Consider the following 14,787-nt stretch of genomic DNA (forward strand, 5'->3'; position numbering starts at 1 on the left):
TTGTAACTTAAGTCATTTGGTATTTTTGGTCTAATATAATATTTTGATCCTGATCAGAAAGGTGAACTCCGGCAAAAAATGACTGAAATGTCGAAAATTAAAGATGCAGGACTAAAACATTATGCTAGAAAGTAAAAGGACAAAAATGTCGAAAAAAAATGAGGCAATGGGTAAAGTAGCTCAATTTTAAAGAGTCATGTGAGAGGCACATGCATTTTCGGGACGAAAAGGGTGGGCTCCAACGAAGAAAGAATTAAAATTCCGAAAATAAAAAAAATGGAGGATCGAAACTACATTTAAACATTTTTTTTTAACAGATCTTAAAATAAGGTCTTTTGGATCTTATAACCCACCTTTTTTAACAACATCATATAAGCACTTTAATCTTAAACTGTCATAAAACAACAACACACTCATAATTTTGTTAATATTTTATTTTTACATTTTATATAATTGATGTTTTTTCTATAAAATAAAAAATTATCTTATAAATGATTTTAAATTTTATTTTTTATTTATTATTATAGTACAAAGAACGTATTATGCAAATATTCTCATATCTCATAGTCTCTGATATTTTGTTTATCCAAAAATTTTACCAATTATCTTTCATGTAAATAGGATTCAACGTCTCGAATTTTAAATTATTGAATTTTCATTCAACTATTTAGTTTAATATGATGTCATTTGAAATTCTTACTCCAAATCCATTTCTCAAATCCAAATAATTGATCCAAACATAACTCAGTAAAAGACTAAATATACGTGCAAAAGAATATAATTTTTTTTTAAAATCGTATTTAAATCGATCAATATGATTAACTATAGGAATAATTACATTTCCCTCTCCTGAGATTTGATGCAATTATACGTACACCTCCAATGGTTTGAAAATTAGATCTAGAGCCCTTAAGGTATGCTTTAGTCTAACAAATAAGCCCATTCGTAGTCAAATTCTTTGAATTTGCTAATATTAATTAAAAAAAAAATAGATAAAAATCTATACTACCCCCAATTGACTTATTCCGAATTTATTGCAGGTCAAATAAATCTTTTTATAACCATTTATCCTTATTTATATTCACACATTAATACATATGAGGAGGTATGTTTTCATCGTTATAAGTGTTGAATTTAGCTCAAGTTCCACCATCCTCTTCACTGACTGCAACCTCATCTTCTAGCTCTGTTTCTACTGCTCTGTTTCTGCAATAAGGAGGAAATCGTGTTTCTCTTGGTCACGTTTTTATTAGTTACATTTTACACTTTCATTAGTTAGCATTAATAGCTTAGGTGGCAGCTGGTTTGTTTTTCTGTTTTCAATTTGTTACACAGTTATAGCTTTGTATCTGTATTTAAGCTGAGACTATATCGGTTCTTGTTTGAATGAATGAACCAGATTTTCAGTCCTCCATTTTTCCTTGCTCTGTGTCTCTGTATTCATGGAGTTTATATTTGATTTTATCATGGTATCAGAGCCATCATCTTGATGGTCTCTGCATACAAAGTTTGCTGATCAATTTCACTCTGTTGAGTCTTACACTTGATGAGAATGGCGAGCTCATCGACTGATACATCTAGCTTTTCTTCTACAACAACTGGAGCTGGAAATGATCACATGGTGATGGTTTCTGCCCCATTCAATGGGAACAATTGGCTATCATGGAGTAGATCGGTAAGGATGGCTTTAGAAGGCAAAGACAAGTTGGCATTTATCGACGGCACAGGCCTGCAGCCTGCGATTGGAACTCCTCAACACAGACAGTGGAGGACTACGGACTGTATGGTGCGAACATGGATTCTGAACACCATCTCCAAAGACTTGGTAAACGCATACTTGTATGCAAGCTCTTCCAGAGATCTCTGGCTGGAGCTTGAAGCTCGGTACGGTGAGTGCGATGGTACTCTGCTCTATAAGTTGCAACGCGAAATTAGTTCTATTTCACAAGGCAATATGAGTGTAACTAGTTACTACACAAAATTGAAACAACTTTGGGATGAATTGTTATGTCTTATGCCACCAGCCATGTGTTCATGTGGCCTTTGTATATGTGGATGCAACAAAATCAAAGCGGAACAAAACGATGCGAGTCAGCTGATGCAATTTTTGATGGGTTTGAATGATTCCTACGACAATATTCGTAGTCAGATCTTAGTTCTAGAACCTCTTCCCCTTGTCAATAAGGCGTATTCTATGGTGCTACGGGTTGAGAGACAAAGGATGGTGAATTCAGAATATTCTGATATAGGAGAAGGTTCGGCCATGAAAGCATATGAGCAAAGGTACTCTGCACCTAACATAGGATCTCGACAATTCATGCGACGCAAGGGACCTATAGATAAACGCAATCTCCTTTGCGAACACTGCAATAAAACTGGACACAACAAGGAAAATTGCTTCAGACTTCACGGCTTTCCTGATTGGTATAAGGAGCTACACGAATCGCGAAGAAAACACGGCAGTGCAGGAAGAGCATATGCAGCAACCAGTGGAGAAGGTAGTGGATTGGATAAACCTGGGAATTCTGACGCTAATAACACCTTGATGTCAGAATTGCTAGAGGCATTACGAATGGTCCAACACAAAGTACCTCAGGATCCTATCAATGTGCATTTTGCCCAAGTAGATGAAATGGCAGGTATGGCTTTGGATCATTTCAGTTCTGTAGATTGTGACACTAACTCTTGGATTGTAGACACGGGAGCTACAAGTCACATGAGTGGGAATGTAAAGCTATTCCAATCCCTCACTACTCTTACAAACTCCAAACAAATACGCCTACCTGACAATAGCATTATTCTAGCAACACATAAGGGTGATATCCGGCTATGTGCTAACCTCATGCTTACTAATGTGTTGTTTGTTCCTCATTTTGCCCACAATCTTCTTTCTGTATCTCAATTTTGCAACTCTCATCAAGTGAAATTCTCATTTCTTGGTTCCTTTTGTATGATGCAGGACCTGAAAACTAATCGCATTTTGGCTTTAGGCAAGCAACATAGGCAACTTTATCACTTGGGAAGAAAATCATTTGTTGCTGCTTCTGTCTATTCTGATTCTCATGCTTTACTGTCCTCATCTGTTGATGATTTTTCTCTATGGCACCAAAGGCTAGGACATTGCTCTCGTGATGTAATGAAACACATAGATTCTTTACATATTCCTGCACCACATAAAGATCATATTTGTAGCATATGTCCTTTAGCTAAACAAACTCGTCTTCCATTTAGTATCAGTAATTCGTGTACTCATTCCTGCTTTGATCTCATACACGTTGATATCTGGGGACCTTATAAGCAGGCCACATTGTCAGGAGCTCATTATATGTTGACGATTGTGGATGATTTCTCTCGAGCTACCTGGACTTATCTATTAAATCATAAATCTCAAACTTTGCATACTTTGACTGTTTTCTTTGCACAAATCCTTACCCAATTTGGCTGCAAGATTAAAACCATTAGGACCGACAATGGATCCGAATTTTTGAGCTCTAGGTGCCTTCATTTCTTCCAGAACGCTGGTGTTTGTCACCAACGATCTTGCACATATACGCCCCAGCAAAACGGGGTAGTTGAACGTAAGCATAGACACCTTTTGCAAGTAGCTCGGGCATTGATGTTTCAGTCTCACCTTCCTAGTCGTTTTTGGGGGGATTCCATTCTAACGGCTACTCACATCATAAACAAGCTTCCTACTCCCACTCTTAACTGGAAATCTCCATTTGAAATCTTACATAAAAAGAACCCCAGCTATGATGCTCTAAAATCCTTTGGATGCCTTTGTTTTGCTTCGAATGTATATCCTGGAAAGTCCAAATTTGATCACCGTGCATTTGAGTGTGTGTTTCTAGGATACATGCCTAATCAAAAGGGGTATAAAGTGTTTGATATTCATAACAATAAAGTTCTTGTTTCAAGGGATGTTTATTTCCATGAATCTGTCTTTCCTTTTAAGTCCATTGCAGGTACAGAAACAGAACAGTGCCTGCCTTTGCCATCCTTTGACTCTGAAATTCCCTCCTCAACTGATTTCCAGTCATCAACCACCACTATTTCTGCTGATATTTCCTCCACCAACGTTGATCCTCCTCCTTCCAACATCCACTCACAGGAATCTTCATCTCCATCTATACCTTCCACTCAACTTAGACGCTCTCAAAGGACTATACAACCGCCTTCTTGGCTTCGAGATTTCATTTGTCACACTTCACATCTTCCTCCTTATAGCTTTACTCCCACTCACTGTGATTTTTTAGCTGTTTTGTCTACAGTACGAGAGCCAAGTTGTTATAATCAGGCTAAAGATCATGAGGAATGGAGGGAGGCGATGCAGAATGAGCTTCGTGCTTTGGAAACTAATCACACATGGGAGGTTACCGATTTACCACCTGGTAAGAAACCAATCGGTTCAAAATGGATTTACAAAATTAAACTTAATCCTGATGGGAGTATAGAGCGCTACAAGGCGAGGCTAGTTGCAAAAGGGTATGACCAAGTGGAAGGGGTCGACTATTTTGATCGTTTTTCCCCCGTTGCTAAAATGGTTACAGTAAGAGTATTTCTAGCTGTATCTACTGCTTTCAAATGGGCTATACATCAATGTGACATTAATAATGCATTTCTTCACGGCTTCCTCGATGAGGACATTTTTATGGAGGCACCAGCCGGATATGATGTTCCGCCGGGCAAGGTTTGCAAGTTAAAGCGCTCCTTATATGGCTTGAAACAGGCGTCTCGTCAGTGGAATCAGGAGCTCACTGCCAAGCTTGTTCATTTTGGTTTCATTCAGTCCTTGAATGATTATTGTCTGTTTGTTAAAGGTTCTAACAGTTCGCTTGTTATTGTGCTCGTCTATGTAGATGATTTGCTTATCACAGGACCATCGGAATCATTGATTGCTGAAGTCAAGAAATTTTTGGATGATGCCTTTAGCATTAAGGATTTGGGATACGCCAAGTATTTTCTTGGCTTGGAGATTGCTCGCTCTCCAGCTGGAACTTGGATCACTCAACATAAGTACGTCCGTGATCTTTTGGCAGACACAGGCCTTGATCAGTGCAAACCAGCACCTACTCCACTTCCACTAGGCTTGAAACTCTGCTCTCAGTCCTCTCCAAAACTGGAAGATCCTGCACCTTATCGTAAATTGGTAGGCCGTTTACTTTACTTGGGCTTCACACGCCCGGATATATCTTATGGAGCGCAACAACTAAGCCAGTTCCTTCATGAACCTTGCCAAGCACACTTGGATGCTGCACTCCACCTCGTGCGCTATTTGGCCGGTTGCCCAGATTTGGGTCTTTTCTTTCCTGCATCCGTGTCATCTACTCTTACTGCCTACTGTGATGCTGACTGGGGAAGTTGTTTGGATACTCGTCGCTCACTTAGTGGTTATTGCATTTTCTTGGGTGATGCCATTATCTCATGGAAAACAAAAAAACAGTCCACTGTTTCCAGATCAACGGCTGAAGCGGAATACCGAAGTTTGGGTGCCACTGTGTGCGAACTTCAATGGTTGTCTTACCTACTAAAGGATTTCCATGTTTCTGTTGCAACGCCAATTCCTTTATATTGCGATAACCAGGCCGCTTTGCACATTGTCGCGAATCCAGTGTTCCACGAACGTACAAAACATCTCGAGATTGATTGTCACTTGGTTCGTGACAAATTTAAGTCTGGATTTGTTCTTCCTTCGCATATCTCAGGCAAGCAGCAACTTGCCGACATGTTTACCAAGTCTCTTCCTGGTCCGTCGTTCACCACATTCTTGTCCAAGTTGGGCTTATGCTCTTTTACCCATGCCCAACTTGAGGGGGGCATGTTGAATTTAGCTCAAGTTCCACCATCCTCTTCACTGACTGCAACCTCATCTTCTAGCTCTGTTTCTACTGCTCTGTTTCTGCAATAAGGAGGAAATCGTGTTTCTCTTGGTCACGTTTTTATTAGTTACATTTTACACTTTCATTAGTTAGCATTAATAGCTTAGGTGGCAGCTGGTTTGTTTTTCTGTTTTCAATTTGTTACACAGTTATAGCTTTGTATCTGTATTTAAGCTGAGACTATATCGGTTCTTGTTTGAATGAATGAACCAGATTTTCAGTCCTCCATTTTTCCTTGCTCTGTGTCTCTGTATTCATGGAGTTTATATTTGATTTTATCAATAAGGATAGTTTAGTCGAAAAATTTGTTTGACTTGCATTAAGACAGTAATAATTCAATCAAGACTAAATATCAATTTTGAGTCATATTTTTTGATGTTAATATAAACAAATTAAATGAATTTTGATTAACGCAGACACCTATTTGTTAGTCAGAAGAAAACCTCTAAAGTACAGAATTTACGTATAATTACAGTGAATATATTCCAGGAGAGAAAAGTGTAATTATCCCTTAACTAGATCATTAATATAAAGATATATTACCGACACCTCGCTCGTAATACTTGTAGCCAAAGGATCCGGTCCTGCTCTTGACTCTGGAATGCTCACAACTGGAATATTTACATTGGAGTTGCTCTTATATCAACATCACTGTATTAAAATTTCTGAATTTGGTTGGTTTGTGCATGAAAAAAGGCATAGAAAATTGCAGGAAAATGGTGCAAGTCAATATACCATTAAATGCTCTTGCTTCCCATGGTGTGATGGGTATTGGGACATGTCGCTCTACATTTTCTCTTTCTTTTTTTTTAATTATTATTATTAAAAAAAAAATAGATGTGACATTCTACAAATTTGTCGAAAAAAATTATGTGAGCTAGTCAGAATTTTTAAAACTAATTTATGACCATCAAGAACTAATGACTAACTATGGGAGAATCAACACACATGTTAAGGTTGATATATGTTTAGCCCCACTGAACATCTTGACAAGAATTTGAACCCATATCGTGAGTGTGACTACATTCGACTTAACAACTTGACAAGGGTTCACTCTCTCTACACACCTCTAGCCCCACTGAACATCTTGACGGGAATTTGAACCCACATCGTGAGTGTGACTACATTCGACTTAACATCTTGACAAGGGTTCACTCTTTCTACACACCTCCAGCCCCACTGAATATCTTGACAAGAATTTGAACCCACATCGTGAGTGTGACTACATTCGACTTAACATCCTGACAAGGGTTCACTCTCTCTACACACCTCCAGCCCCACTGAACATCTTGACGAGAATTTGAACCCACATCGTGAGTTTAACTACATTCGGCTTAACATCTTGACAATGGTTCACTCTCTTTATACACCTCTTTTCTTTTTTTTTTCTTATACCTTACTGTATAAAAAGAATCGTTTACCTAAGGTAACGTTGTATTTTTAACGTGCGGAGCTTTATTATTCTCATTCTCTGTTTTTGCTTCTTAATGTTTTTCTTTGTTTTTTCTTTATTTTTTTCCTTCCATACATTTTCAAAATTTGGTAGTTTACTTATTCTCTATATTTTAATTTTTTTATTATGATAATATGAAGTTTCGTTTGAACAATATCCTAACCATATTAAAAGTATGGCAAAGCAATATTTTTTTCGGTCAATTGCAGATTCAATGCGATATAAAGGGATGAAAAATATTCATACAAATATATATATATATATATTATTTACATATTATAGCAATTCAAATGTCTTCTTCGTTACGAATTTATAATTTTTACACGTTGTATCTTTTTTGAAATAAAATAAAATCATCATTTATCATAAAAAGGGACCCCAAAAAAAAAACACGACTTCAATAAACAGAACTTTTAAAATTAATTAGCTAGTAGCAAAAGACACACTTACACATCAAATACAAATACATTTTCACCCATATATCACAATACTGAGCCAAGTTTCTGAGCTGTCGATGATATTTGGACAAGAAAATTCGTTAATTATAGATATATATAATTATTCAAAAATCAATAATTAAGAAACCGATTATATATCTTAACACGAAATAATTAAGTTGAAAGCAATTTTATTAATGATTAGGTCTTGGAATCGAGAGCCATGATGGTGCTAAGGTTCATGGGATACATATACTTGTCCGAGCCCGTTAATATCGTTCGTACGATGAATCTGTTGGCTCTCTCCGTCGGATGGAATGGATCCCAGAACGCGTACACATCTCTATTCGGGCACAGATTCGACAGCACTGTGCATAGTCCTAACCCGTTATACGGCCCTTGTCCGCAACACGCCACCTTTGATGTGATAAAACCTGTTCGAATTCAATTTATTATTAGTCATGCAATTAAGAAAATCCACCGGATCAGGTTTAGTCGAACTAAATAATTAGTGAGTAAGTATAATACACTTATCACGTGATTGTACCAATCATACTTGCTGTATAATTAATTTAGATTAGGTCAGATTTGAATGTAGGTGTAGTTTTGGGATAAGCAGACCGAAGGCTTGAGGGTTGGTGATGAAATCGTTCTGCATTTCCATTGCATTAACGGCTACAAAAACATTGGAGCCGATCTCTTGATTCAGAGCTCCAATCATTTGGACGAGAAGGGGGTTGAATATGGCGGCCGCGCGTTGTGGCTCCACCGCACACTCCCCATTTCTGCTCCTCGTCGCAAGCACCGCCGGCACACAGCCTAGCGGTCCGGTTCCAGTTACTAGTACCCTTCGCGCTCCCAGATCATATAGCCTCTGCAATATTCATATACATAAACCCAACCGCTCTTCCAATTTAGCAGGACAAAAATGCATTTATCATTAGTTAAATGCGATTTGAATAATGCAATGCCGGTCCGGGCAAGAATTTTTCCGTATATATAGAGCAAGAGTAGAAGGAAAAACAAAAGAAAGATGAAAAGGAAAGGGAAATAATTACCATTAAGATCTTCTTGTACTCAGAGATGAGATACTTGGAGTAGTCCTGAAGATTAAACTGAAGCCTTCTTATAGTAATGGGGGTAAGGAAGTAATTGTTGACAAAGTCATTGCCACCCAGAGTGATGAGTACAAGAGCCCCGTTCACAAGCTGTATAGTCTCGTCTTCACCAATTAGGCCACTCACCCGCCTCTGGTACTGTTCGAAGAACCCCAACTGCTGGTAGATCCTTATTATGTTTGCCTGCCCAAATTTCAATTTTTCCCACCCGATCAAGATTCTGTACCTCAACCAAAAACGTTTTCTTGCCTTATATATTTTCTTACTAATTATTGTTCAGGGTTCTCTTGCACGCACGTATGTGTGGCTGGAAAAATGTATTTTTCGTCCCGGTTGACACTTTTGGTCCACTCAAAATTTAATTTTTAATTGAGGACAATAATTTAAAAAAAAAAAAGTACGTTTGGTCCAATTTTTGTCGGAGACAAACATGTACCCATTTTCAGCGAAATTGGATTAAATGTGCTACTTTTCTTAAATTATTGTACATCATTGCAAAATTGAAATCAGAATGGACAAAAAATATCATTCCACAACAGTTACAGAACGAAAAATGAAGTTTTCTAGTATTTAGCTTCGTTAAACTTATTTTTGAGTAGTTACATTAAATTCGCAAAAGAAAACTTAGATAACCATCCTTTTCATCAAGGTTTTTCTTTTTCTTTTTTTTTTTAATTTTATCACAGCATAATATTATATTCACATTTTATTTTATGGGGTTCATATATATATACCAATGACATTCACATACAGTAATTAATTAACTGATCATGACATACTATGCATGTGTATATTATGTTTTGAAATAAATTAAGTTAATCAAAATGCCGAATTTTCTATTTTTAAGTGAATATATATCACATCCTATATTTCACTTAATATATGTATGAAAAATTCACATAATTTAAAAAAAAATTATATAAGTACTACGTGCGTGTTAAATGAAATAGAAAATGTAACGATGGACTTACAAACTGAATCCCGGTATCATTGAGAATTCCAATTCCTGCAGAGGCAAAGTTTGCTCCAACCAGCAGTTTTTCCCCTCTCAACTCGGGGTTCAAGTAGGCCAGTGTTGATTCTGCACCAAGCGCTTGACCTATATATATATCAAGTATCGACACAGTCACATTATAACTATTAATATCATAAAAATTACATGAAAAATAATTATATTCATCAGAATGTATATATACTTATGAGATCCGGAATGTTGTATCCATTGGAGAAGCGGCCAGTGGGGCGGCGTGTAGGGTAATCAATGCCATAGGGCGGCGAGTCCGCCCTGGCCGTGGTGACCAAATAGTTGTTATTGCCGTTATCCACCAGTGAGTCGCCAAACACGAAGAACGCACGGGCGCCCTCCGCCGGCAGCACCACCACCGCCACGGTGGCGACGAGAACAGCTAAAATGGTAATGGGAGAAGACATTTGGCCAGTGACAACGTCACGTAATTATGCGAACTATATATACTATAATGTATATAGCTAGATAGATAGCTCTAATATATTAATTCTCTTTGTGATGAGTTGGTTTAAGTCGAGTGTAATTGTAGATGGTTTTATAAAGTGTAGTGGGAGCTGATAGTTTGTTGAAACCCTAATAAATGGCCGGAGCCAGCCCCGTGAGAGTGAGTGAAAACTGGGACCAACCATCCATAGGTAGTACTGCAAGAAAACAAGACATGATGTACGTACATATATATATATATATAGCTATATAATTAATCTCTTGAAGTTGCTAGTAGTTTAATTCCAGTTAAAATCCAAATGTACATCTGAAATTAAAGCCAAGCCCTGTTGGAGCTGTACGCAGGTGTTCTATATATGGACTGCCTACAAAATACAGAATAACTTATATATATATATATGAAGGGGCCAGACATGCAGGTTCCTATTAATTCAACCAGACTTGGTTTCATGTTGCAACTAGAAAAGGCAACATGCATGCATGTGAGAAAATCGTATTTTTAATTTAGTTTAATTTATTATGATTTTTTCATATCATATTCCATAAGTTAGAATTTTTTTTTTAATTTTTAGTCCTTATATGATTTTTCTGTTCAATAATTATAGAACGAAGAAGTTACGGCGCCGTTAGTTCAAATTGCATATGCTAGTCTAACAGGCTCAAGATATTCCGTTAATTATTGATTGGAAAAATCATGTGAGAACTAAAAATAAAATAAAAATTATAACTTATGGAATGATTCAATATATATAAAAAAAAAAAGGCAAATTGCATTTGCCATAATAGAAAATAATAACAAATGAAACTATATATTAAAGATTTAATCAAAACATGCATGCATGCCGGGGTCGTGATTCCTAATACATAGAAAGCACTTGTTTACATCGAGTGTATCACATCAAACAATCATAATAATATCATGCATGTCTCTATATCATAATTAATATTAACATGAATAACAAAAAGTCTCGATTTGTAGGCTTCTTTGCACCCATTTGAAATAGCATAATCAATGACTATTTTCCCCAAAAAATATCACAATTTATATATGTGTGTGTACTATTCAATTATAAATAAATGATGGTCGTCATAATCTATGTGATCCATGAATGTATTAATAGGCCACCCGTACGTACGTGATATGTTTTTTATTAGTTTGATACAATAGTAGTATGAATTAGGTTATGATATTTATTTGTGTAATTAATACATCCAATAATGCATGCTCCCTCCCTCCCTCGCGCATTTACTTTATGCATACCTACGTAGTTCACTCAACAGCACAAGCTGAATCAAGCATAAGATTCACGTAATAAAATGTGAAGATAGCTTTTTTGTCTTGAAATTTAAGGTCATTTTTTATTTTATAACTTTCAAAAAATAATTTTTTTGGTCATATGTCTTCTTTCCTTTAGATATTTTAATGGAAAGCACGCGGCTATTTGAATCTGTATATTTTTTATCACATTGGTACGGAATTCTCATTTTTTTATTGCTATAACTTTTAAAAAGTAGCATTTTTTGTTTTGTGCCACAACCACATGATATTTTTCATTAAATATCTAATAAAAATGTGTCATGAACCAAAAGTACTGCTTTTAAAAATATTCTAAATTACGGCACGAAAAAAACTCATTTCCTCAATGAAGTTTACATCAATTAGTATTTTCACACTCAACTCATACAAGAAAAGTCAAATATTAATTTGGCATGGATGTCTACAATAGTACGGATGAATTCTCAATGCTAGCTACCATTTTGCGATTTGGTAAAACCCATAAATGTTTGTGGCAAGCCATTTCCTGGAGAGTTCTTGTACTTCATGCTAATTTGTTAAGGAAAATATATTTTTTTACTCAAATTTAGGTCTAATTGAATCGAATTAATTACACTATAAGTACGACGTATTTTTTATTTAAATAATTACTCTCATTAAATTATACATTAATCATATATATATTAATTCAAATTTGATCAAATTTAATTTTAATAAGAGTTTCTCCGGTCTGTGTCTCCTTACAACCACCAATTCATCCAAAACCCCATGCCACATCAATGCCATTAATGATGTTTCTGCCTTTCTTCACATTTGTTGGTTTTGGTACTTGGTTGATGATAACTATTAGCCAGTACGATAACTTGAGGTGTTGAGATCAAAATTCACTAGAACTGTATGTGAATGAGTGCTCGTATGGATTTAAAAAATATTAACATTTGCTCTTGTTTACTCGAGAGCACACCATCAATATTGTAATAGGTCTAACGAAGATGCTAACGAGTAAGCAAAAAAAAAAAAAATTACCTATATACAAACAAATTCTATAAACGTTTTGAATACTAGATACTATAATTTTCGATTATATATTTATATTCTATTTTATACTTTCCCGACCTACCAACCATAATATTCTCTTCCCTAACACCAACTCCTTGGTTTTCAAAATGTCGATTTTATGAACTACTGCTTTCTTTTTTTAATTTTACCGTCCAAAACTGAAAACCAACAGCTAATGTGTGTCGCATAATATTTTTTTCAAGAGCATATGAGACTGACAAATTTCAATGATCTCCATAACAGTATATCCCGACACACTTGTGTTCAAATAAAAATTACTTACGATACCACTATAGCCTAATCTATACTAATATATAAGCAAATATATTTTTTTCATACAAACAACAATTACGACAATGCAGCATCAATGTTCTTGTTATGTCGATAATACTTTTAAGTTGATTTTCTATTTTTCTTTATTGCTTTCTTTCTTTCTCTTTTTTTTTCCTTAAAAAATATATAATATTTTGGTTTATATATATTTTAAAAACGTAAAATATTATTAACTGTATACACATAGGGACAACTTACCACAGATAATAATACTTTGTAAAGAGAAAATCATGGTGTATTTGTCGGTCTTGTCTTGTGTACTTATCATCAACTTCCCTAGCAGTTATGAATGGGAGAAGTGAAGTGTATATGGCTTTTTGGTAAGTGTACCTACATTTTCGGTTATTTAATTTGTACTATTTTGCAACCTAATATATTTAATTTAATTTGTACTATTTTCCTCAGACAACTTCTCCACATGTACACCAAGTGGGTCATGGAAAAGCTTATACACCTTTATTGCAGGTCACTTCATACTCTCTAATAACATACTTCTACGAATTTCTGTTTATTTTTTCATTTTCATTTTTTTAGCGAAAAATATGTGTTTTTAATTTTAATTAAATTTTTATGTGAAGATGAGATTGTACTTTATATTGTACTGTAGTGTAAAATCAATATATTTTTAATAAGAGTGCACATAAATAAAAATATTAATTATATATACTTCTACGCAAATAATATATATATATAATCAATAATTAGCTTTAGTATTTTGTGTTCAACGATGGCACTTGGCACATTAAATGATACGAGGGCGCTTGACTTTCTTGAAAATTTTGTTGGATTCGAGTTTGCTACTTTCCATGTGCTTGACATGCAGTGACACGAAGAGTAGTCCAATCAATTTTTAATATGGCGGAAGAGTATTAGAATGTTCAAAATTTGAATTGGGCCACGACACTACTCTTTGTATCACTATTCGTTTTGATCAAAGACAAACTACATACATCCCCAATGAGATGGTGGGTCGTAGAAGACAAATTAATGAAACAAATTACGGATTACATGTCTCTTTCTCTCTTTTTTTTTAAAAATTATTATTTGTATGTATTTACTCAAATTGTTGGTCTTAAAGTTAAAAAACATCATAATTATTTATTTATTTATTTAATATTTTTTTATTATTTATATTATTTTTATTTTTAAATATTTATTGCAAGTCCACATTTTATTAATTAATAATAGTAATTATTAAAAATATTTCATATATTATTAAATAATATTTATAAAATTATACTTTTAAATTTTAAAGTAATATTACTTTAGAAAATTGGATTCATATTAACTGTAATATTAAAAGAAAAAATAAAAAAATAAACAAAATGTGGAATCGTTACTTAAACTTAACAGCTTCACTAAAAAAATAGAAAATAAATTAAAAACATGAGTTGCTGTAATTTTTTTCCACATTATTCCTGCAAATATAATGCTTTTTACTAATATTTATATAAAAAAACCGGTTGCTAGAATGTATGTCTTTGTACGACTTTTGAAGTAATAAAATGTTATTACTTGAAGCTGCAAACGTGGCATGGCATAATATTTTTTTATTAATTACCTAAAAACAGTAATAAAATGTAGACTAGCACTAAGTCCATTTCATTTGGGCTTTAGGCCCATCATTTATGGGCTACAGTGGCCCATTAGCTTGACTTTCCAACCCAACTTTAAACTGAATAGGCCCAATTGATAATTGGGCATATTTAGGCAGTCACCCCAAAAATCCAATGTGTTTTTATAAAATGGAAAAGAACGATC

General features: G+C 34.8%; 1 protein-coding gene across 4 annotated transcripts; it reads right to left on the bottom strand.

Moving 5' to 3' along the window:
- Positions 1–7,728: 7,728 nt before the first annotated feature.
- Positions 7,729–10,520, bottom strand: LOC105165699 (GDSL esterase/lipase At5g33370). Of its 4 annotated transcripts, none has more exons than XM_011084792.3 (5): positions 10,084–10,510; positions 9,859–9,986; positions 8,828–9,070; positions 8,391–8,643; positions 7,729–8,203 (listed from the first exon to the last, which is right to left on the bottom strand). In XM_011084792.3, exons 1-5 carry the CDS (start codon positions 10,316–10,318, stop codon positions 7,971–7,973), a joined length of 1,092 nt encoding a protein of 363 aa, XP_011083094.1. In that variant the 5' UTR covers positions 10,319–10,510; the 3' UTR covers positions 7,729–7,970. The 4 variants fall into 4 exon arrangements, with proteins under 4 accessions (XP_011083094.1, XP_088737246.1, XP_011083096.1 ...); XM_088881120.1 differs by having other exon boundaries at positions 8,063–8,203; positions 8,298–8,643; positions 10,084–10,520; XM_011084794.3 differs by having other exon boundaries at positions 8,063–8,203; positions 8,326–8,643; positions 10,084–10,519.
- Positions 10,521–14,787: the final 4,267 nt, after the last annotated feature.

The sequence above is a fragment of the Sesamum indicum genome, linkage group LG6, assembly GCF_026168435.1.
Source record: "Sesamum indicum cultivar Baizhima isolate 11 linkage group LG6, ASM2616843v1, whole genome shotgun sequence".
Taxonomy (NCBI): Eukaryota; Viridiplantae; Streptophyta; class Magnoliopsida; order Lamiales; family Pedaliaceae; genus Sesamum; species Sesamum indicum.

What these genes read in the sequence shown, in the direction of transcription:
- LOC105165699 (XM_011084792.3), bottom strand. Translation starts at nt 10,318, where the DNA reads ATGTCTTCTCCCATTACCATTTTAGCTGTTCTCGTCGCCACCGTGGCG. An exon ending in ATGATACCGGGATTCAGTTT is followed by an intron (nt 9,071 to 9,858) that starts GTAAGTCCATCG and finishes AAATTTGGGCAG; the next exon opens with GCAAACATAATAAGGATCTA. An exon ending in AGTACAAGAAGATCTTAATG is followed by an intron (nt 8,644 to 8,827) that starts GTAATTATTTCC and finishes TGAATATTGCAG; the next exon opens with AGGCTATATGATCTGGGAGC.